The sequence below is a fragment of the Daucus carota genome, chromosome 2 (genome assembly GCF_001625215.2).
Source record: "Daucus carota subsp. sativus chromosome 2, DH1 v3.0, whole genome shotgun sequence".
NCBI lineage: Eukaryota > Viridiplantae > Streptophyta > Magnoliopsida > Apiales > Apiaceae > Daucus > Daucus carota.
Window position 1 is genome coordinate 32,490,010 of NC_030382.2, and position 25,059 is coordinate 32,515,068.

A 25,059-nucleotide genomic window follows, 5' to 3' on the forward strand; every position below is an offset into this window, starting at 1 on the left:
TGAAGCGTCCAGGACTCAGAAAGGAGTGGAGCTTTTTCTTTGATTGCATTACCAGAGCTTTCCAGAAGAAATCTACAAACTGGGATGCTATTCCAATGGACATGCTGCAGATCGGGTATTCTCTGATCTATTCTACTGCTTTTGATTTTGGTAGATTAGTTCTTAGAAATATTGGTGAAAGAATGCATGAGAACAGGAAAGTCATATATTTCTCAAGATTTTGCCAATTGTTGTTTAATGCCACTGTTGGAGAAGTGGATTTTGATGCTGCAGATGAGATCAAACCTTTTAAACTTCATAAAAGGGTTTTCAAGGATCTCATATCTAAAGATGAGAAGAGACCAGTTCTCAGGCCTCTGCAAATTCCAGCTCCATTAAGAGCAAGGCTGAATCTTCCTCAGGAACCACAACCACAGCCTGAACAACCTCAACCACAACATCCAACCTCTCCCACAGTCACCAGAAAACGCAGATCATCAACTACAAAACCATCAAAATCAACAAAGTCTGATGAAAACCCCTCTACCACAAAAACCAGAACAAAGTCTGATAAACCAATAAACTCTGAAGCTCCAAACTCTGATATCCCAGTAAACACTGCAGCTGCTTCTACTCCAAAGCAGAAAAGAAGGAGGCTTGTTGCAGCATATGAATATGATGATCTTGAGCCTGCACAAGATGTAAACTCTGAGCCTACTCCTACACCAACCTCTGCACCTGTTCAAACCACTCCTCAAAAGCCACCAAGATTCAAAAGAAGAGCAAACAAGCCTAAGAGGCCAAGGGTGCAAATCACTGAAATCACAGACTTCACAGTTGAGGAAGAGCACACACCATCAACTCAAGTTGCTGAACCAGGTCAAGCTCTAATGGTGCTTCCTATCCAAGCTGTTCCTATAACATCTCCTACAGCATCTACTTCATCTTCTGAAGTAGATGAAGAAATACAATGTGATGAACAAGCTACAACTGAAGCTGGAGCAAATATGTCTGATTCTCAATCTCCATTATCTGATCATGGTCCAATTCCTCAATCTCCAATGAAAATTCCAGAGGATGCCATTGTTCATGATACAGCTCCAGAAAACTACAGGTCTGATGTAGTTGATGAATCTGACCAAGTAGCTTTGGAAGCTCTACAGTCTCTTGCTCAGACTGGTGAAGATTCTATCAAGTCACAGTCTGAAGCTAAAGGAAAATCTGCTCAAGACACTGTGGAGAAAGTTGATGTTCCTAATGCTGACAAAGCAAACTCTGATGCTCATACTGAGGATGATGAAAGTTCAGATGATGACAAGGAAGAAAATGATGGAGTCCCTTTGACACAACAAAAGTGGGAGTCTACAAGCCAGTATAATGCAAGGCTACAAACTCTGAACACAGACTCTGAGCCACTTCCCAGGGATCTTCAGGTTGATCCTCCAAATGAAGTATGGGATAAACTCTGGCTGAGCCACCAGCATTCCCTGGAGACACCTAAAGCTGAAGAATTCTTGTCTATGGCAGAGAATAAAATTTCAAACTCTGATGTTTTGTCAAGCCTCAAAGGCACAATTCTCTATCTGAAGACGTTTCATCCTGCCTATGCCCAGACATCTAAATCCATAGATAGTCTAAGAACAGAGGTGGCAAGTATCAAGGAGATCAATGAACTAGAAAAGAAAAGGACTATGCTCCCTCTGAAAGAAAGTGTACAGAAGCTGGTCACTGCCAATGAATCTCTGGACAAACGGATGATCTTGATTGAATCAAATCAAGAAAAGATGTCAAAGCAGCTTGAAGCTATCCAAACTTCACTTTCTCTGATCACATCAATTATGATTCCTGATGAGGATGATGTCAAAAAGGGGGAGAGAGTAGCTCAAGTCAAATGCAAGTCTACTACTCAAACTCTGAAGAGGAAGAAAAAGGATGATGATGATGATGCTGATGATTTTACAAAGCACAAGAGATTTCAAGCAGGGACTGGTGGAAGAGTTTCAAACTCTGACAGTCAAAGACAATCTAAGCAAAGCACAAAGTCTGCTCCAACTCACAACATCACATCTGGATCTAAGCAAAGACCAGTGACTGGATCAGACAAACCCATGACTGATGAAGAGCTTGCTAGATTAGTTTTTGAACAAGAAAATCCAGAAGCAAATTTGGACTTGGAGTTGATTGCTGCAGAAGAAGCTGAGCTGAAAAAGGAACATATTGAAGCCATAAACTCTGGAAAGATCCAAAAGCCTGTAAAGTCAACTGTCAGGCCAAAAGAAAAGGGGATACTGATCAAGGAAGCTGCTGTTGCTGATCAGAGTTTACCAATCAAAAAGGTATACTCTGAAGATGAATACATCTCTAAGGGTAAAAGCAAAGTAGATGAACATCTGGAGAGAGGATGGGAAAAGAAGAAGTCTACAACCTCTGACAAGGATCAAGTTGTGAAGGAAAAGAAAACAGAAGCTGCAATCTCTGACAAAGCTCATGTTGCAGAACCTCAAAAAGAGAGATTAACCTCTGACATAGCTCATGTTAATAAGGATGCAAAGAAGGACACAACCTCTGACAAAGCTCAAGCTGTGTTCAAACCAACAACTACTCCACTGGCTGGATTTGCAAAGCCTACTCTGATGACTGAGATAAGCTTTGAAAAGGGCTCAATTCAACCAATCTCTCATCGTAAGGCAGGAAGAGATAAAGGAGGGCTGGGATCAAAATATGAAAAATTTGATCAGAGTATAGGATCAAGACCAGATGACCCCTCATCTCTCTGTGCTCCCAAGACTGGAGTATTGCAAGACAAAATGGACAAACTTGATTCAGTCCAGTTGGTGAAGAATGACAGAGGAGATAATATCCTTATCTACTTCATGTCTGATGGAACAGTGTTTAGAGTACTTGAAGCAGATCTCTATGCTAAACACTGGGAGGAATTGAGATATGTATCTCACATATTTCAAGTGAAGAACAAGTCAGGACAACACATCTCCAATCTGCTAAAAGATCAAATCAGAAGGAAGATGGGGATTACAGGAAACAAAAATGCTGGACCTTTCATTCCCAAATATCTCAATCATAAAGGACAGCTGGTGGAGATGAAGAAAAATTCAGCAAAGATTGAAACAATAGGTGGAATCAGAACTCTTGCATTTAATGAAGAGTCTGATAAAGCTTACAATATCAGGCTGGATAGAGACTTGAAGAAGAATAAGATCTATGATCTCAGAGCTGCAATTTACCAAACTGGAGTTTCAGATCCAGAGTTGAGAGAGATCAAGAGACAAATGATTACAGTGCTTGAAGAAGCTGAAAAAGAACTCCTCAGAGAGTATCTAATGACAGCAAATGGTGTCTATGCAGCTAAGGAGTAAAGTATCTGTAAGTGTTAAAAGTTTTCTGTTATAATTAGTTAAACTCTGTTGCATTTGACTTATTTGTTTTGACATCATCAATTATCTGTTAACTTGCACATAATTTCTTTATGCACAAGTTGGGGGAGATTGTTAGATATAATTGATGATTACTAATGTTCTTAAAGTTTGTTTTAGAACAGGAATCATCAGAGTTTAAGCTAGAAGCTGATCAGAGTTTAGTAAAGTCTGACAGAGTTTGATAAAGTCTGATCAGAGTTTACATAGTCAAGACTCGACAGAGTTTACACGTGGAAAGAGCTCAGAAGCGGATATACTTCAAGGAAGGATAGAAGCTGAGGAGTGATTTGCTGACTATGGAAACTAAACAGAAAACTGGATCAATCTTTGATTGATAGATTTATTAGCTGATTTATAGGATATCAAATCAGAGATTAATTTTGTAACTGTGTCTATATAAACACAGATTAGGGTTACTCTATAGGAGTTGAGTTATCGAGTATATTGTTAAGAACCCTAGCAGCTCTTAGTGATACAATATAAATCACTGAGAGAGTTTTTGTAATCATTAAAGCTTTGTGAATATAAGAGTTTACTGCTTTCAATCTCTTATATTGTCATACTGTATTACAGATTGTGGTCACTATATCATCATATATAGTGAATTAACAGGACCTAACAAAATATACTTACATGACACCAGCAATAATCAATGTCTTAAATTCTTTTCAAATCTTTTATTTTCATGTTTAATCATGTTAAATATGGTTCAGATTTTTTGTTTCATCCGATTATTTTAATGTTGATGTATGAATATTTGATGAGTGTTAGATGTCTCACAATATGCGCTTTTATTAGTTGTTAATGAATTCAAACACTATATTGAATATCAAATAACTCTTTAAACTCCTTATATATTATTTCACGTGGCCCTTTTGCGTGTCTCTATTAAAAAAAAGTAGGCAACCTTAAAAAATTATAGTTGAGATTAATTTGAAGATGAAAATTAATATATTTATGTTTATTTGCGTAAAACAAATTATATAATATTCTATTGATCCCCTTTTACACATCCTTTTTTGGGGGGAATTTATCCTTGACCGTTTCTCTTTTCAAAACAGATTTTTTTTAAATATTTTTCCAGCAAATAATACCCTTAGAATGCAATTTCCGGTGTTCGAACTTTGGAGAACCATTTGTATCCCATAATCTTTTTGCTAGGAGGTGGTGGAACAACCTTCCAAGTGTTATTTTGTTATAAAGCACTCAAATGTTTGTTCATGGCATCAACCCATACAAGGATCAACAATGGCTTCATCTTAAGTAAATGGCTTATAAATAGTTGTTTGTTTGCTGACAACACAAACAAAAACAGATGGAGGAGGGGAGTAATGAGAAAATTTGAATTTGTCAGCATCAATAGGACATGTTAAAAGAATGGTTTCTGCTTGCAAAGAAGACTGGGTAGCAGGATGGAAAGGCTGATTTCAAGTGATATAATCTTTCATCCATTTGTTTGTAAAGGAAGAGATGGAAGTTGTGTTGGAGAAGTAGTTGATGAAGTAGAAGAAAAAGTGGCAGTAGGTGGTGTGGTATGTGATTGTGAGTCACCGTGACTCTGAGAATTGTCAATGGGGTCATTGATAAAAGGAGGTGTGAACAATCGAGGATAAAGAATAGGTTGTACCTGCAAAGTGAGCAGCAAGGCTAAATTGAGTAGATGGATTAGAGGAAGAAACATCAGAAGTTGTGCCAGAACCTTATCAAAGAGACTGAGTGTTAAATTGATTCTGCAAGGCCTCCATTCTAGAGGACAATTGCAGCGATTCTGTAGATAAATTAGGAGCGGATGTAACCTGTAAACCATATGATTTTTCAGAAGAATTAGCAAATCTGTTAGGAGTAAATTTCTTCTTTCCCTTATTATTTGGAAGGTATGGAAGAATTGGTAGGGGAGGTCTATCACTCGATCTGTTTGGGATTTAGACCGAAGTTGTTGATGATTGTTCTGGCAAGGTGACCATCATTGCCAAATTAAAGATGGTGTTGGAGCAGAATCATGAGACTGAAACTGTTTTTTTTTCTTGCTAGAGGAACATAAAAGCCTGATTAATAGATGACCAATGATTTATCGGGAGTAGCTGACCACGAGCTGTCGTGTAGCTTGAATGAAAACCTATGATTAACTGAGTTAAACAAGTCCTCTCAAGCAGCATAGCCCTATCTCTAGAAGAAGCACATGTGCACTTAACAGGAGGTTACAAAGCTTGAAGTTCATCTCAAAATCTTTTGATTTTGTTAAATTAAACCTCAACTCAGTCATTCACTGCCTCGAGCTTGAAAAGAACAGCCTGAGTTTCAAAAAAATTGTGACTACTAACTGCAGAAATTAACTATTCACTGAGTTCATTCTAGATAGCATAAGCACTATCTATAATGTGCATTCTGTTACTGATAACGTCCGAGATGGTGTTCAGGATCCTGGTAATTACAATATCATTGACGTGTTTCCATGGAGCACGTAAAGGATATGTGTCAATTAGGAAAGGAAACTCACCAGTGACACTGACAAGCTTATCTTTAGCGGACAAGGAGATTTGCATTGAACATTTCCAAGAAGCATAATTCTCAGATCCTACTAATTTCTTGGAAATCAAGTCAATTCAGGATGATCATTATAAGGAAGATATAGCGGATGTGAATTGTATTCAATAGAGTTAGAATAGATTGTGGATGTGTTATCAGCAGAGTGTGTGTTGATACAAGCAGTGTTGTTTTTGTTTGGTGAGAGATTAGCCATATCAGAGAGATTATGTAGGACAATGTTAGCATAAGACGTTTAAGTGAAGTACAAATCCTAACAAATGAAATCAGTCCCGATCAAAACACAATCACAATGACAGAGAAAACATGAGAACATCAAGAACAAGAACAGAAGAAACAGTGATCGTAACATTAATAAGCTACTAGTTTGAGCTGACTATAAGTGCAAGACTTTTAATTTAACTATATATCATCTTTTCCCTTGATTCATCATCAAATCATATGTGAATTATAACATTGATCTCAAACTTCATATTTGTTTGTATGATGTGATTTATTAAATCCCCTGTCTAAATATTGCTTTCTCACTTTTTCAAGTTTTTTTATTAAGGATAAGAAGAAATATAGCCTATCTCTTCACAATATTTCTTTTTATGAGTAGGTTCATGATATTGACTAAATTAGATATCCTGTATTCTTAGATTTATATATTTCTATACATATGCGTAATGTGTAGACTGGTGACATCTTCAGTATTATGATGTTACAGGTATTCATCTCTGACATGGATGGCAAAAAACCAGGAAATATTGTTTCCCCTGGAAGTCATATTTCCAGACAGATAGTTGCACCCACGAGGAACAACAACATCTACATTGATTTCAGCTGTTATAAAATACAGCAAGTTGGTGAAACCATCGCAACAATCTACCAAAAAGGTGACCTTTAAACTTAAACATTTTGCTGTCTTTTCTCCAACTATCAGTTAATTGTGCATCTGCAGTACTCACTTGGCGCGTGCTCACATTGCATCATGATCTTTAATTAAAAAATCGAAACATTGAGAAAGGATGTGGAGGAAATATGAAAAACAATACTTGTGTGCCGGAATACCTCAAGGGAACTCGAAAATTTATTAAAGGACAATGCTTATAAGCAGGAAAGAGGGAAATCTCAGGTGGAAGAATCTAAGAAAAAGGCAAATGAAAGAAACAATAGAGCTGGCTTTAATCTGAGGTAAACTTTCTATTTTTTAATTTATCTTTTCCATGTGGTACTAAGAGCTGGAAAAGGCTAAAAGTGATGGAAACATGAAGGATATATTGTACACATACATGATCACTTATTATGAAACTCTTGTCATATCACACATTTAGCAAAAAAATATACTATTGATTTCTATTTGCAAATTAAAAGAAATAAAAATGTAAAGAAATAAAAATGTGAGGCTGCAGTAGCTGAAGCTTTCCATAAAAGGTTTTATTATATTCATCCAAAAGTTTATTAAAAATATGAGTGTCCTGGAAGCAGACCAAAAGGGCAGAGTAGGCTTCTGACTGATATTTATCAGACCACAAAGCCTGTTGGGGAAGCTAATAGTGTAGCAGGTGCAGTGACTCTTGACTTGGTACCCGTAGCATCTTCAGGACAATCTCGGCCATCACAAGGTCCAGTAGTGAAGGAGAAAGTACTGCCTGAAGAGCCTTCGAATGATATGCCAACTCTTTAAAGCCCCACAACATTTCAGGTTGTGAATGTAGTTGAGGACTTGGACACAGAAGAAGCAGAAGGCACTGGTATATGCATCAGGAAGAAGCGTAAACAAGCTTCAGAAAAATGGTGATCTCTTTTACTCTTATGGACTTATATGATTGAATTCATTAATTACTTGTGAATATATATTACATATTTCCTGGAAAAGAAACACCAAGTTTCATAAGTGCACAACTCTCTTCATATTCTTGGAAATTAATTAATCTCAAATATATGTAGGAAAAAATTGGAGCTTAATCTGTATATTTGTAAGTTACAAAGATATTTTAAGATGCATTTCATTTAGATTATTCATCCTGCAATTATTTGTGTGAAGTTGTGCAGCAAAAAAAAATTTGGGCCCTTTTACATTTTATATATTTAAAAAAATCATATATAAATATTTTCTCTCTCATTATTAATTAAATATTCTTAAATAATCAAATTTTTATATTTCAGAAAGTATAAATTGTATATCAACAACAAAAAGATATTATGAAAATAAAATATAATATACTAAATTATTGCAATATTTTTTTTAAAACATAATTTTTCGCATAAAAAATAAATTAATGTATAGTTATAACATAACTAATTTAAACTAAGAGTAATTTAATGTATGGATTGAACATTCACAGCATAAATGTTTTTACAAATTTTTGTAAGAGATGTAATTTATGTTTAACATAACAAAAATGCAGCTTTAGTATCTGTCTATGTATATTTTTTTTTCCTACAATAAAATTGTCACAAATAAGCGTAAACACATAAGATTTTTTTTTTTTTCAAAAAATAACATCTCTCTGTACAAGCAGTAATACTGTAGCAGTAGTAGCACTATACAGGGCCTGGTGCGAGCGCACCGCCTACACTGGGTCAGGGCCGGCATATGTATTTTTAATTATTTGTGTTCTATTTGTAGATCTTGATCAGCCAGCTAGGGAACTGTGGGAAACAACCAACATTAGTTATAATCAAGTTGTTGGAAACTTGGTGATGTTGTTCATCCCAATAGTTTAAGATCTTATCAACCAATTATGTTAGATGTCTTGGATTTCGTTCCCTGTTACTGTGCAAAGCTGATGTTATTTGTTAATCCAGCTTTACCATGTTGAATGACATGTTGAATGACGGTGCAAACTTTCTGGAATTTCGGCAATTATTTTTTCAGTCAAAAATCTGAAAGTTTATTCATGCATGAGAAGTTTAATCAATGAGTTTCTGCATTTTATTAATTAATACATGACTCTGACGAGCAAATGCCTTAAACTTATTATCTTAGATTATTTTTCTACTGCTATTATGTAACAAAGGCATTTGCTCGTTAGAGTCATGTATTAATTAATAAAATGCAGAAACTCATTAATTAAACTTCTCATGCATGAATAAACTTTCTGATTTTTTACTAGAAAAAGTAATTGCCGAAATTTCAGATAGTTTGCACCATCATTCAACATGTCATTTAACACGGTCACCAAAGCTGGATTAACAAATAACATCAGTTTTGCACAGTAATAGGGACTGAAATCCAAGACATGTAACATAATTCGTTGATAAGATCTTAAACTATTGTGATGAACAACATCACCAAGTTTCCAACAACTTGATTATAACTAACGTTGGTTGTTTCCCGCAGTTCCCCAGCTGGGTGATCAAAATCTACAAATAGAACACAAATAAGAATCAGAACTTCACTCAAATAATTGCAGGATGCAGAGTTTCCGAGTAATCTAAATGACATGTATCTTAAATCTTTGTTATTTACAAATATACAGATTAAGCTCGAATTTTTTCGTGCACATATTTAAGATTAATTAATTTCCAAGAATATGAAGAGATTTGTGGGCTTATGAAACTTTGTGTTTCTTTTCCAGGAAGTATATAATATATATTCACAAGTAATGAATTCAATCATATAAGTCCATATGAGTAAAAGAGATCACCATTTTTCTCAAGCTTGTTTACGCCTTTTCCTAATCCATATATACCAGTGTCTTCTGCTTCTTCTGTGTCCAAGTCCTCAACCACATTCACAACCTGAAATGTTGTGGCGCTTTTGAAGAGTTGGCATTTCATTCGAAGGCTCTTCAGGCAGTACTTTCTCCTTCACTACTGGACCTTGTGAGGGTGGAGATTGTCCAGAAGGTGCTACAGATACTAAGTCAAGAGTCACTGCACCTGCTACACTATGAGTTGAGCTCAATGGAGACCACAAATTTTGAAGTCCTTAGAAACTACAAGATCTACCGTTAAAATAATCTGGCAATTAATGGACATGATTAAATATTCTTGTCCTGCATTTCTAGTACTATTCTTGTCTTGCATTTCTGGTATTATTCTTATCATGCATTTCTAATAAACAACAATTGCAGAACATTGTAGTTTTTAGAATAGATTCTTGGGATATCATGACTTCAGTAGTTGCTGCAAGATCATCGATATGAGTTTTAGTTTTAATTCAAAACTATCTTTATAATTTACACTATTCTTGTCCTGCATTTCTAGTAATGTAATATTAATAATTTGTCCCACATATTTGTGATATATCTAAGTGTTTTTTGTCTTGCAACAAATTCAATTCGTTGCAGAACAATGACGATGAGTTTAGTGTCAATCATAGCAATGTCCAACTACATTTTTGTTTTGTATGCAATTATTATTTTTTATATGTTAGGATTTCAGTGACTGAACACCAATATAATGAAATTATTATTTTATGTTCTGCAGTATTTACAAGTAATGCTTATTGTTCACCGATTTAGAAGTGCAGGACAGGATAGGGAGAGAAACGAATGTGCAAGACAAATATCTGCATCTCTTGGATGTGTAAAAAATGGATGGTTGTGATTAAGTCTCTAAAGCCTCCAAAAAATATAGTCTCCATACTTTCTTCACATAATATATATACAAATAAAGCGGTCATTTAGGTAAGTTTAAAAAAGTGACTTCTTGCTTAAAATAAAAAAGTTGACTAGAAGTAAGAAGTAAGTCAAGAAATGATTAAAGTGTTTGGATAAACAGTAGAAGTTCTGAAACAAAAACTAGAATTTTCAACTTCTTATAAGTGTTTCTGGCTTTTTACACAAACGTTTTAAGAAAAGGAGAAGCCGACTTCTTAGAAAATTAAAAGAAGCCAGAAGCGGGGGTAGCCAAACATGCACAAAGAATAATCAATTGAACTTATTTATTAATAATTCAGATGTCTTACCTAAAACATAATAGTGTTGTCTCTCTAGGACACAAACACTAACAATTAGTGTGTTACGTTTTGATATTTTTGTGTATCTTGGGATGAGTTTCGGTAGATTTTCTGAGAAAGATTTATATAGTATCTGAGAGATATATACAACTCGCATCTATTTTTGGGATCATGGCGGATATCACAGGAGCTCACCTTTCACAACAACATATTGTTCATATTTTTGGATATATGTTTTCCAATATGAGTTGATATAACTGATGATAATTATGAATATTGAGTTACAAATGGTGCTAATGTGAAGGTCAATTATGATATTACTAGTCCACAGCTGATGTATGGTTGATTGCTCGAAATATTATTGTACTATTTTTTTAAATAAAAAATTGAGATATTATATGTTTTAAGCGATTTGAAAACACAACAGCTATTTGTTTAGCTCGTCCTTTGTAGGGATGGAAACGGGTTGGATCGGTTCAGATATCAGTGATATCCAAATCCAAACCCGTCTGGATTTGAAAAACAAAACCCGACCCAACGGATTTTGTATGGGGTTCGGATTTTATCCGAACCCGAATTTCTGCAAACTTTTTTTTAACTCCTCATGACGATGCCACTCGTTCCAGTCGAGCTCGCTAACTCCAGCGAGCTCCGACAATCAACTACCCACAAACAATTCTGTAATTTAACCCCCAATCTGTTGCATCCGTTCATTTTCGTTTATCGACTACATCACCACCATGTCCCTCTTTCCCGTTCACTAGCTAACAGCGGCCCATCAACACCTAAATACATAGACCCAGTCTAATACCTCCTTCCTCGCTCCACCTTCGCGTCGACCTATCGCCAAGCACTACGACCATCAGCCAACCGGAGGCGGATAGCGGACTCGGAGACAAAGCAGCGGATGCGGACAACGGGGTTGTAGGCGGCGAGTTGAACTAGGCGGCGGAGTCACGGAGATGAGGTGAAAATGAAAGTAGGGATTTTTGTGAGAGGCTCGCTGAGAATATTTACCCTTTGAATTGCACGTGACTAATCCCTGATGACTCATGAGTTATTGAGTTACTATTTAGTAACTTAGTATAACAAATTAAATAAAACCGAAATATAAAAATATATGTATAATATATACGCGCGCGCGCGCACACATACACACACACACACATATATATATATATATATATATATATATATTGGGTATGTTCTAGAGAGATTAGAGAACCATTAGAGAGAGAACCCACCTTACCTTATTTCGAGTATTAGTTAGGGTTCTGCAGCAAAACTTCACATGCAAAAAATATCAATATCTATGTATTATATTTTAAAATTATTTTTGAATACACACAACAATGAAAAACCATGAAAAAAACATGTATTTTGATTTGGATCCTAAGAATCTATTTAAAATTTAGGGTTCTGCAGCAGAACCTTATTGGTTCCATGGTTCTATTTTAAGGACTGGTTCTCTCTTGAGCGCGACCCAATATATATCTATATTTTGGCTCAAATAATTATAAATAATATATAATATATATAATACATAATATATATTATTTAGATTTTTTCTCGGGTTTCGATACGGAATACCTAATATCCAAATCCTAACTCGTTCGAGTCTAAAAATCAAATCCAAATCCAAAATATCAGGTTCGGTAAAATCCATTCGGGTTGAAACGGTCGGGTATCCATTCGGATCGGATTTTTCTCTCATCCCTAGTCCTTTGTTTACAATCAAATTATAGATATAATTCGGAGTTTTATACGGTTGGGTTCCGATGCTTGTTTTGTTAAGCGTTTTTTAAATAAAATATTTTGTTTGTGAAGAAAACCCTTGCATGAATCACTACAATAAGCAGGCTTTTTACGACACATTTCTTACGACAGATTTGTTTGCGTGCGAAACTTACGACAGAATACCACAATCCGTCATAATTTCTAGTCATACTTATGACGGAATCATCTCATGTCGTATTTACGTTTTTCATGCGCTAGAATTCTGGCGCAAAAAAAATTAAATATGATAAAAAGTTTCCCGCTAGAATTCACTAAGATATACTTCCTCCGTCCCAATGAATTGTATACATTACTTTTTTGCACGCTTTTATAAGGCTCTTTTAAATTATATTTCCATAATTTTTTTAAAAATTCTTTTTTCCTGAATAAAACTTTGATGTTTAAACTTTTATTCAAAAAAAAAAATTACAATAACATTATGCAAATATACTTTATTGGAGTCTCGAAATGCGTGCAAACAGTGAACGTATACATCCCAATAGGACGGAAGGAGTATATATTTTTGGATGCGAAAAAAAATGGCAGGAAACTAAGGAAAACAACAGGAACAAAAAACAGGGATTCCAAACCTACGACGGCTTATCTGTCACAATATAACGAAATAAAGACAAAAAACATACGTCGCACATTGAGGTAGAAAAACATCCAGCCCTAAATTACGACGACATATTTGTCGCAAGGTTAACCATTTACGACCAAACTTTTCCAAGTTAACACAAAATATCTGCGTTTGGGGCCCACCCGAAATTACGACATTTCTGTCGCAAGGTTAACCATTTACGATGAAAGTTTTCCGCCGTAAATTAACACAAAAAATCTACATTTGGGGCCCACCCAAAATTACACGACAATTCTGTCGCAAGGTTATCCATTTACAACGAAACTTTTTCGTCGTAAGTTAGCACAAAAAATCTGCATATGGGGCCCACCCTAAATTACGACGACATTTTTATCGCAAGGTTACTATTCATGATGAACATTGTATGTCGTAAGTTAACAAAAAAAATTCTCCATGTTAGACCCACCTAAATTACGACGTTATTTCCTGTTGTAAGTTTGTGGAAGCCACTCATATTTGGTTATGATGTAATTGATAACTTATGACGAATTTTATATATGTGATCAAAAATTGAACTTTAGACGGCTATAAAAATGACAAAAATTTCCATCGTAATTACATAAATTTACGACGAAACTGGTGTAAAATTTCTGTCGTAAAACGCATGTTTTGTTGTACTGAATAGAACGATGGAAAAGATATGACATGCACTGTCGACGAATTGTTTAAATTCAACACGGAAGCGATGAAAAATTGGAGTAATTACTGGAACATCACATGTGATTTATTATATTTAGTCAAAATTCATCCCCAACCCTCCTAGTTGCCCGTCGACTTCCGATTTCCACATAATTGTAGACTTTCTAGAAATATTGACTAAAGGAGCCAGACCTAAATATAAATTTATAGAAAAGTTAGTGCAAAGCCACCTTTCGATACTAGTCCAAATTGAGGAAAATGGGAAAACACTAGTAGTCTACAAGTGTAATTTAACTATGTCATGGCAGACAATCAAATCGAAGTAAAAACATATATCTAGGAAATACCTTTCCGTCAGGAGATTGAGAATTCAGAGTTTTGGCAAGCATAAATATGTATATTATAATAAATTTATAAAAATAGTCCTTGCAAGTTGACATCTGTTGTGGACAGAGATGCTCGTTCATAATTCTATTACTTTTTCCGTCTTATTAAATTATATATATTATATTAAACACGATAATCAAGAAAATTTATTAAAAAAATGAGTAAAATTATTTATGAAAAGTGATTAAGATGATGGCACCAATTTATTTTAATAACAAATTTGAGATCGTGAAGAGAATAATATTTAATAGTTGTATTAATTATATAAAGTTAGTGGAAGATAACAGTAGATGTAATATTTTAATATTGGATTAATTTAATCAGATGAGAAACGATGTAATGTTATTTTTGAAACTTTTATTTTCAAATATTTAAATTTTATTATTTAAGTATCTGAAAATGTTTTGCGTATCTTTTGATTAAATAATAAACTCTCGGAAGAGTGATACACAGGTGCCGAGACATGTGCAGGTTTAAAAGAGAAAAATACAATGTGAAGGTTTGTTAAACGATACACAAACATGATAACTTACTACTTAGCAGATATATAGCTATTCAATTGCGGATTTGGAAAGTCGCACATGTCTACTTCGATTTTCATCATGTATTATCAAATGATCTGAAATTTTAATGAAACCCTTCTTTTTGTGACGAAAAATGATAAAATTTCTTGAATAGAACAGAAGAAATTCCCTATCCGAGGGTAAAAAGGCCTGTACATACCAGTAATGTTTTGGTGGCTTTAGATAGATAATAATATTTAAGAGATTATAAATTATATAATGAATCTGTGCAGGTCAAAAGGCATGTCAGTCAGGGCCGGTTTTGAGCAAGTGCACCAAGTGCAACAGCACAGGGCCCATAGAAATTTAGGACCCCCAATTTATGACTACTTCTTTCTATCTTTTAGTATACTCGTGATAAATTGATCTCTTTTTAATTTTTATCATAATTTTATTTGAACGCTAATTAGTAAATTGTACAAGCAGTAAATCCCACACGGCCACACACATATTTAAGTCTAACTACCCAAGAAAACAAATAATTTTTCAGTTCTAGTAGTACAATTTTGTTTATGATATCTTGTTATTTTAAATATACTAGCCTTTAACCCGTGCAAAGCACGGACGCTTATATAACTCGTAATTTATTAATTTTAATTTAAATCTTAACATCATTTTATTAGTATTTTAGTATTAATAATTTGGATTTTAGTTAAATTATATTAACCAACTGATTATATTTTCTAACGGAAATTTAGCTTTCACAATTTATTATCTATCTATAAATATTTTTCTGATATTAATATGTGATAGTTCATTATTCAATTAATTTTAAATTAAAATTTTCATATTTCATATATCTTTATATGTTACGTAATGGTTCGTGTTTGTAATGAAATAGAACACGTTAGAGTTAAATTTCGAGTAGAATACGTTATAATTAAAAAGTAGCGTCTCTAATTATTTATATGTATTTTAGACAAAATATATTCAAAATTGTATATTTATAATTAGTTATACATTTATCTATAATTTTTTTTAATATTAATATGTGTTATTAACAGTAGTTTCATCTTTTTCAACTAATTATAAATTATATTTAAAAAAATATTAATATACGTAAGGAGTGTTTTTAGTATATGAAACTGTTTAATAGCTATCTACATATTGTAGACTTTTAGTTTTAGAGGAGAGTACCAAACCAAAATTTTGTACGACTACAAATTATACCTATGTTGGCTTTTTATAGTATAGTATAGATTAAAATTTTGTTTTGTCATTTGAAAGGGCCTCATCTTAAAGTTAGCACAGGGCCTCAAAAAAGTCCCCGACGACCTAAGAAGAGGGCAGCGGAGTCGTTGCTGCCGTGAGAAACGTACAAGTTAATTTCTAAAGCAAGCAAAACATTGCTGCAGGGGAAGATTAATAATTTTATATGGTGCTATTTGATTGGGAAATCCAAATTCACGAATAATGGAAGATCTGACAATCTTAGTCATTTTACAACAAGGACATCATGAGATCACAGCTCGATGTCTGAATTTTGTAAAAACAGGGATACAAGTGTTACAGAATTTCGCACAAATGAAATTTATCAATCTGACACACGATACTTATACTTTTCCCGTATTCATTAGATGAAAACAATGTAGTACAAATTAATAATGGAAACTAAATCTCTCTCAATAAAAGAGATGAAAACAATAATGGATTTTATCAGACAAGTATGAATATATGATAGTTTGAATAATATGACCCAACATATCATTTTAGAGAGAATACTTTTTATCCTAAAAGAAATTAGGGAGCAGATGAGGAATAGCAAGGATTAGTTATTGAAGAGAAACAATAGCGCCAGAGCGTTGCAGGGTCGTTGCCTATAATAGTTGGGCAAATTGAACCAGTATGACATTATATAAAATTTGCTGCTCAGATGATATTGGATATATTGATTGGTTGACAAACCAAATCAAATCAAACAAACTCCGGATATCCCGCTTATAGTAGTGTCCCGCTTATAGTAGGGTCTGAGGAGGGTAAAATGTACGCAGACCATGCCCCTACTTTAAAAAATAGGGAGGCTGTTTTCGTGCAGACCCCCGCTTTAGTGCAAGACAAAGTATGGTGTGATACATATGTAAATAGTACCTGAGCCCATGGTTGCGAACACATGGGACTCAGCTTTACTGCTAATTCGTCTATCAATGAAAGAGTTGAACCTCGTCGTCACAGTATAGCCATAACACTCAAAAACCTCTTTGTCTCTAATTCCTGTGTCCATCAATGATCTGAACCTTTTCTTAAAGCATAATGCCCGGACAATCAAAACTTCTGTACGCCATGAGACCGAGCCTCAACTACTCTAATACGTCATCTCCAATCATTTTTATCTACTGTCATATCACCCGTGAGATTTAGATGATTGGTTGATTTTAGATTGTTATAAATAAAATATATAACTTCAATATGATATTTACTCTTCTAGAGGTTCGACAAATATAGAAATTAGGCCATAATTATAATTGAGGAGAGAGTGTGGTTGGAGGGTGATATTTTCAACATATTATTCATATCATCTACGGTTGGAGTTTCTCTAACAGCATCTTAAATTCTATAAAAATTTTAACTAAAACTCGTTAATACATATCAAAAATAAAAATATAGAGATATATGTAAAAAAAAGTCAACTTCACTTGGACATTTGTCTTATGTATAACTATAGTGAACCTGCTATTGACCAAATTTGATTCAGATCTAATAACGAGCTAAGCAAATAACTGTTTTGTATTCAGATCGCTTAATACATTAAATATTCAAATTCTTTGATCTAAAAGGTATTATAATTACATATCAAGCAATCCAACATACATCACCAATGAAACTGGTAGCATCACAATTGACCTTCACATAAGCATCATTTGTACGTAGCCCAACATTCAGAATTATCAGTTATATTAACTGATATTGGAGCAACAAATGCCTCCAAAATATGAATAAGTTTTTGTTGTGAAAGGTGAGCTCTTGCGATATCCACCACTGTCACATAATCGATGCGAGTCTTATAGATCACCGAAAATATCATATGAAGAGAAAATTCCAACAACTGAACGAAAATACACGCAAAGCTCAAAACATAAGATATACTAACATCCCAAAAATATGTGCACGATTAACAACGTTGATAACAAGATACTCAATCTAGATCTCTCCGATCTTAGTTTATTGAAAAATTGAAATATATATAGAAGAGTGGATGAGAGAGTGAATATGACTTTACCGATGTAAGGATGAAGATTTAGAATATGAAAAAGTGCCTGCTAGAATCTTTATTACCGGAGGGGTACATATATAATAGAGTAAATTACAAAGGTGTGGCTAAACTATACACAGTTTTGCACAATTGTCGCTGAACTTTAAAAATGACAGAAACGTGGCCACCATTTCATTCCGCTTTTTAATTTTGTGGCGGCCGTTAAAAACACCCTAACAGCACTAACGGGGTAGGGGTATTTCAGTATTTTATGAAATTATAACGGTCAAAATTGCTTGTATATATATAATACCGATACACACAAAGTAAACTTTAACCCCCACTTTCACCTCTTCCTCCTGTTAATCATGTCGTTTTGCTATTGTGGTAGATTCACTGCTGATAGAGTTGCTTGGACTGACGCTGACGCAGGACGAACGTTCAAAAATTGTATGGGGGGAGCAACGGATGCAGGTACTTCCAGAGGGTTGATGGTCCCACCAGCAGTTAGCAACTGTCCTCCAAATGGCCCCTTAATATGGCAGCCATCCAACCCAATCACAGGTCTGCAACCTACCTGTTACCCTCTTTTTAATGGCCCAAGGCATATATAGATCCTCTTAAACCTATCTCTCTCTTGGCCAGTTTCAATGTCCTCCAGCTCAATTGCCACTGTGCTTTCTGGCATTACCCTCTTAATTTCATTTTCATAGTCCCACACTTGAGCATAAGACTCCTCATGAGTTTCATTAATAGCCTTCAAATCTATGTTTTTTGCTCTGTAGCACATTGACTTATTGACATGGCAGCCCAAGTCATTTACCACCTTCTTCTGAAAAGCTTCCCCTTCCCACTTAGGATTCATCCTAATGTCATCAATGTATTCCCTTGCTATCCAATCTGCAGTGATCTGTTTTTGATGAAATGTGGCTTGGCAAGTGTGTTTCCTCCTATATGTCTTAATCTGATAGGACTGAGTCATTTGACATTTGCTTGCATATATCTTCCAATTACATGGAGGGGTGCACATGAACTGAATCTTGCTTCTCATGTTAGGATGTCTAACCACTGGCCTTCTATCAGGTATGACATGGCTCTTTACAGCCCTTTTCAATACTTCAGCACTAATGAAAACCAGTCCAATTTTAAACTGAGGATTGGCCATGTCAACCTCCTCATTGAACTCTGGGAAATCACCATCAACCTCATCCTCACTACTAACTACAATCCTTTCATCCTCACTTTAGATCAAGTAATCATTCAATTCAAGGTCTTCTCTTTGAACCTCTTCCTCATCATGGTCAGACTCATGGAGGTCAGAGTCTTCTTCATTGGCATAATCATTGGACTCATCATGCATGATTCATCTGACTCTTCCTCAGTCCTAAACCTCTCAAAGTTAGCTTCTTGCCCTTCAAATCACTCTTCAAACTCTTTATGTTCATCCCCATTATGTGCATCCTCATTATCACCCTACGTATCTCCATAATTTTCTTTCTCAGCACGTACCCTCCAACTCAGTCTCAATATGTGCACCCTCACTCACACCCACATTGCAATTTCCAGCATTAGCACCCTTTGTCACATTATCATAATTGGCACCATCATTGCCAATCCCAACATCAGCAGGCTCAGTTTGAGTCTCATTATTGGCCTTCTCAATCTCAGCCTGAGGCATATCATTAGCCCCCCCAGTGTTGTCACCCCCTTCACCTCCCTTCTCATAATTGGAAGCCTCATCAGCACATTCAAATACTGGCCTCTTAGCACACTTCTTCCTAGGGGGAGGTTTCTTGCCAACTTTCTTAACTTTTTTTCTTCACAACATGCTGAGCAACCTCTGTCTCACTGGATTCATCTTCTAAACTACTTCCATCATCCGTATTCCCATATTCTTCTTGTTCCAGGACCATAACAGTTTCATTATCTATTGCCTATTTAATGTCAAGCCTTGTACTTCTAGAGGTTCAATAAGAACAGCAAAAACCTCAACATATTGGACTTCATCATTAATCAGATCTGTCATCATCCTAACCTCAGCATTTGTTTCTTACCTACCAACTTGATCCATACCCTCTTTTGGAGATTTAAAATACAGTTCCATTCCATCTGATTTACGACCAATAGCCTCACCAACCATTTCACTTACTTCAAACACAGACATTCGATCCAAATTGCAAAAATCAAAGTAATCAACTTTATAACCCACAAATTTGGTGTTCATATAGTCAAAATGTCCCCCGTGATAAAGTCTTATGATACTCTGCAATAAAAAAGTCACATGCGTATACACAGTTAAAAAAGGGGTCGAAAGGGGTCCATTATTTTACTAGGTCTCATGGACATATCATCAAACAGGAAGACATATGGGTCCATTCAAAAGAAATGTGACAAATAAACAAAGATTCCAACAAAGATAAACATATATATATATATATATATATATATATATATATAGAGGGTTACTCCAGTGAGAACTTCTTAAAATGAGAACCGCGAGAACTTCCTTAATTTATCATATTTTGGCTAATCTAAACATCAAACTAGTGGGTACCCAATATAAAAAATGTATATAAAACTAGTCTCTTCCTAGCTAGTCAAAAAAAAAAATTCAAAAATAAAAAGTCCACTGCCACGTCATCAGTGATTTTTTTTTTTGATTTTTTTTTGATTTTTTTCGACTAGCTAGGTGGAGACCTTAATTATATACATTTTTTGTGAAGGTGCCCCTGGCGGGGCCCTTCAAATGAATGAGATATTGATAAATTAAAAAAGTTCTCACGTTTCTCATTTTAAGAAAGTTCTCATTTGAGCAAGTGCCTATATATATATATATATATATATATATATATATATATATATATATATATATATATATATATATATATATATATATATATATATGAGTTTGTGAAACAAATTTGGGACCACAACAACATTATTCTACTGTCAAGTTATGTAAAGCAACAACATCAAAAAACACAAGTCAGTTAGGGCATTGAACTTGTTACCTTTGTAATTAGGGCACTCACCATCTCCATACATGTGCATCGAAGCCCTACTTCAAATAAACCAGTCCATTGATAAGCAAACTTATGGGAACACGAACGAACACAAGTGTAGATTTGGGATTTTGGTAGATTATGGTAGTTAGGGTTTTAAGTGTAGATGGGTTAAGGAAAGTAAAGTAAGTCGCGCGCCAATACCTATAGAGCGCACCTTTTTCTTTTATCTACTCGTATATCGTGTTGTTTCACATAAATACCCCCGCTTAGTTTACGTTTCCTGATCAACTCGGCTGACTTTTAACGTTCTTAACGGCAGCCACAAAATTAAAAAGCGGAGTGAAATGGTGGCCACGTTTCCGTCATTTTTAAAGTTCAACCACTATTGTGCAAAACGGTGTATAGTTTAGTCACAATCTTGTAATTTACTTTATACTCCCTCTATCCTATTTTAAGTGTCCAGTTTGACTTTTGAATGGTCAAATTGACCAAATTTTGACTGAGATTTACACATATAATATAATTTTGAAAATAAAATAAAATTATGTCATTATAAAGCACATACAATATACTATAAAATGTAATTTTTAACTTTTTAAAATAATAACAATTTTGTTCTTTATGCTTGATCAAAAATTGGTCTTGATGGTTTAAAGTCAAAATATGGCACTTAAAATGGGATGGAGAGAGTATAATATAATTCACATAACTTTTACCTTTTTTTTTTAAACACTCCGGTGACAATTGACCCCTTCCTCTTGGTACCTAAAACCATAAAACAACGTGGCAACATTTTCCAAAATAACAGGCGATTGCGAGATTAGTGTTGTACTTGTGCTACTGCTACTCCACTTGACTTGCTGATATTTTCGTTGACCATATACTAGCCGCCATACCAACCAGCTAGTCCCTAGTATACCCTTAATTTACGCGATCGTTAAAATCTAAAATGGATAGCTATACCTGTAAATATCATAAATATAATAGTAATTAGAATACTACTTAAGGGAATAATCATGCTTTTTTTAAATTGCATGGCCTCATTTTTCCAATACAGCGGGAACAGTCATATATAACTTTTGGTCACGTCGTAATTTTCGTATGCTTGAGGACTCCAATGTGGTTTCTAATTTTCAAATTTTTAAATATATATAGGAGTATACACGAGGGTGTCGGTTAAAATGACATAAAATACTAATTATTTAAAATTTATTAAATCGTTATAGTTTATTTTAAAAATAATATATTTATTATTCTAAACTATTATATATATTATTTTAATATAATGAAAAATGATATAAATTTTTGATACATGTCTATATAATTGGACAAGTATAAACAATTTCAGACTGACCAAATTTTTAGTCAAGAAAAATGTCCGAAATTGATAAGCTTAACATATTTTCTATGATACTTTTGAACTACCTTCTAGTTAAGGATGTGTATGGCAGCATTTTAGTAACATCTGCATCGACCAAAACAGTTGGTAACTTTATCATGGATCAATAAATTAGCAACTGAGAATTTTTCTTTTTCCTTTTTGTAAAGTAAAAGCAGAGATCTTTACTTCTATCTTGATTTCATTAAACCAAACTGCTGCAAATTGGTGAAATGGTCAATTCAGCATATATACTTGTACACATTATTGTCAAATTAAACATTACGTCTGCATTATATCACATTATGTCATGAACAAGACATCACAATGTCAATAAATAGAGAGCACATTTTCATTCTTTAAGCACAAGACAGAGACACAAGTAAGACATGGCTTCTGTAGTATCTGTCACACTTTCATGTGTTATCATTTTGGTATTAGCTTTAGCTGCTACTTCAAATCCTATTCAGGATAGTTTTTACCAGTGTCTTGGTCTGAATTCCAAGGCCTCTCCAATTCCGTTTTCTTCGTGTTTTTACACACCCAACATCACCTCATTCAGCTCTGTTCTTCAGTCCACGGCGCAGAATTTAAGGTGCTTGGTGCCTACTGTGCCGAAGCCTGAGCTTATTTTTACGCCAGTGCATGAAACGCATGTGCAGGCTGCTGTAGTATGCGTGAAAAAACTTGGAATTCAGCTGAGGATTCGGAGTGGTGGGCATGATTATGAGGGACAGTCTTATACTTCTGAAATGGAACCACCGTTTGTGGTGGTTGATCTGTCGAAGCTTCGAGGGATTAGTGTTGATATTGAAAATGGCACTGCATGGGTCCAGGCTGGTGCAACCATTGGCGAGGTCTATTACAGGATTGCTGAGAAGAGCAAAGTGCATGCCTTTCCGGCTGGACTTTGCACGAGTTTAGGCGTTGGTGGGCACATTACAGGGGGCGCGTATGGTCCTATGATGAGGAAATTTGGCCTCGGGGCTGACAATGTTGTTGATGCTAAAATCATTGATGCTAATGGTACGATTCTGGACCGGAAATCAATGGGGGAGGACTACTTTTGGGCCATTAGAGGAGGTGGTGGAGGAAGTTTTGGGGTCATCTTATCTTGGAAGATCAAGTTGGTTCAAATTCCATCAAGTGTAACTGTGTTTACAGTTCCTAAGACCTTAGAAGAAAACGCGACAAAGATCCTGTACAAATGGCAACAAGTTGCAGCAGATAAATTGGATGAGGATCTCTTCCTCAGAGTGTTCATCCAACCTGCAAACTCTACAAAAAAAGGGGAGAGGACCATTCAAACTACTTATCAAGGCTTGTTTCTTGGAGCAACTGATAGGCTAGTTCAAGTCATGGACGAAACGTTTCCTGAATTGGGTTTGCAGGCTAAAGACTGCAAAGAAATGAGCTGGATTGAATCGGTTCTCTACGTTGCACAATATCCAAGTACAGTACCTACTAAAGCCCTGCTAGACGGCAAATCAACATTCAAGAATTATTTCAAAGCTAAATCTGATTTTGTGAAAGAGCCAATTCCTGAAAGTGGGCTTGAAGGGATCTGGACCAGGTTTTATGAAGAGGATTCCCCCCTGATGATCTGGAATCCCTATGGTGGAAAAATGGCTAATATTTCTGAATCCGAAATTCCATTTCCACATAGGAAAGGCGTGCTGTTCAAAATTCAGTATGTCACGTCATGGTATGAATCAGCCAAAGATTCAGTTACCAAGCACGAGGACTGGATGCAGAAATTTTACAATTACATGGCTGCTTATGTTTCCAAGTCCCCAAGAACGGCCTATGTGAACTACAGAGATCTTGATCTGGGAATGAATAAATATGGAAATGCGAGCATCACAGAGGCAAGCGCTTGGGGTAATAGGTATTTCAAGGACAATTTTGATCGATTGGTTCAAGTAAAGAGCAAAGTTGATCCAGAAAACTTCTTCAGTCATGAACAAAGCATCCCAGTACAATGAGAACCGAAAAACAGAAGATTCTTCTGAGCATCATTGTTTGACACTATACTAAAGAATAACAATGTTTCTATCTTTTCAAATCAAATATCATACTAAAAACAAAAGGACATATACTGATCCATGTTTGCTTACCTGCAATGTATGTTTTAATTTTGTAAGTAGTGATCAAGGATCAAGTAATTTTCAATTATTTTAGCATCTGTATGTGATGAGGAAGAGTATAATAATATTTTGCTTTAACAAATATCGTATTTTTCTGTTGCAAAATATGCATTATAAAGATTAGTACATCAGTAATATCAAGTCATTTTAGTCAGTGATGCCAAAAAGGCCTACATCTACAGGTGCTTGACGGAATGGTCAAGTGTGTCGGTAAACATCAATTTAATGAAGAACAGTAGTTAGTAGCTTGGCATTATCAACAGCTTCTGGTATATACTGAAGTTGCTGATGTACATATCAAAATTAATAACTAAATAATTGTGGAAGGAAGGTACTAACTTTAGCTTACGTTTCATCACTGATAAATGGACTTGACTGATAGAGCGACATGGATATTTAAACACAGTAAGCTAAATTCAGTGAGTTCTTTCGTTTGTCATGTTTGTTGTGTATTTAAAATGGAAGACATAACTCAAAAGACCTCGT

At 34.9% G+C, this 25,059-nt stretch overlaps 1 protein-coding gene across 1 annotated transcript; it reads left to right on the forward strand.

The window, feature by feature from the left end:
• The first annotated feature begins 22,776 nt into the window (after positions 1–22,776).
• Positions 22,777–24,655, forward strand: LOC108206458 (monolignol oxidoreductase AtBBE-like 13). Its single transcript, XM_017376763.2, has one exon. It carries the CDS (start codon positions 22,816–22,818, stop codon positions 24,409–24,411), a length of 1,596 nt encoding a protein of 531 aa, XP_017232252.1. The 5' UTR covers positions 22,777–22,815; the 3' UTR covers positions 24,412–24,655.
• Positions 24,656–25,059: the final 404 nt, after the last annotated feature.

Bases quoted from the DNA above. Each gene is read 5' to 3' on its own strand.
- LOC108206458 (XM_017376763.2), top strand. From the start codon at position 22,816: ATGGCTTCTGTAGTATCTGTCACACTTTCATGTGTTATCATTTTGGTA.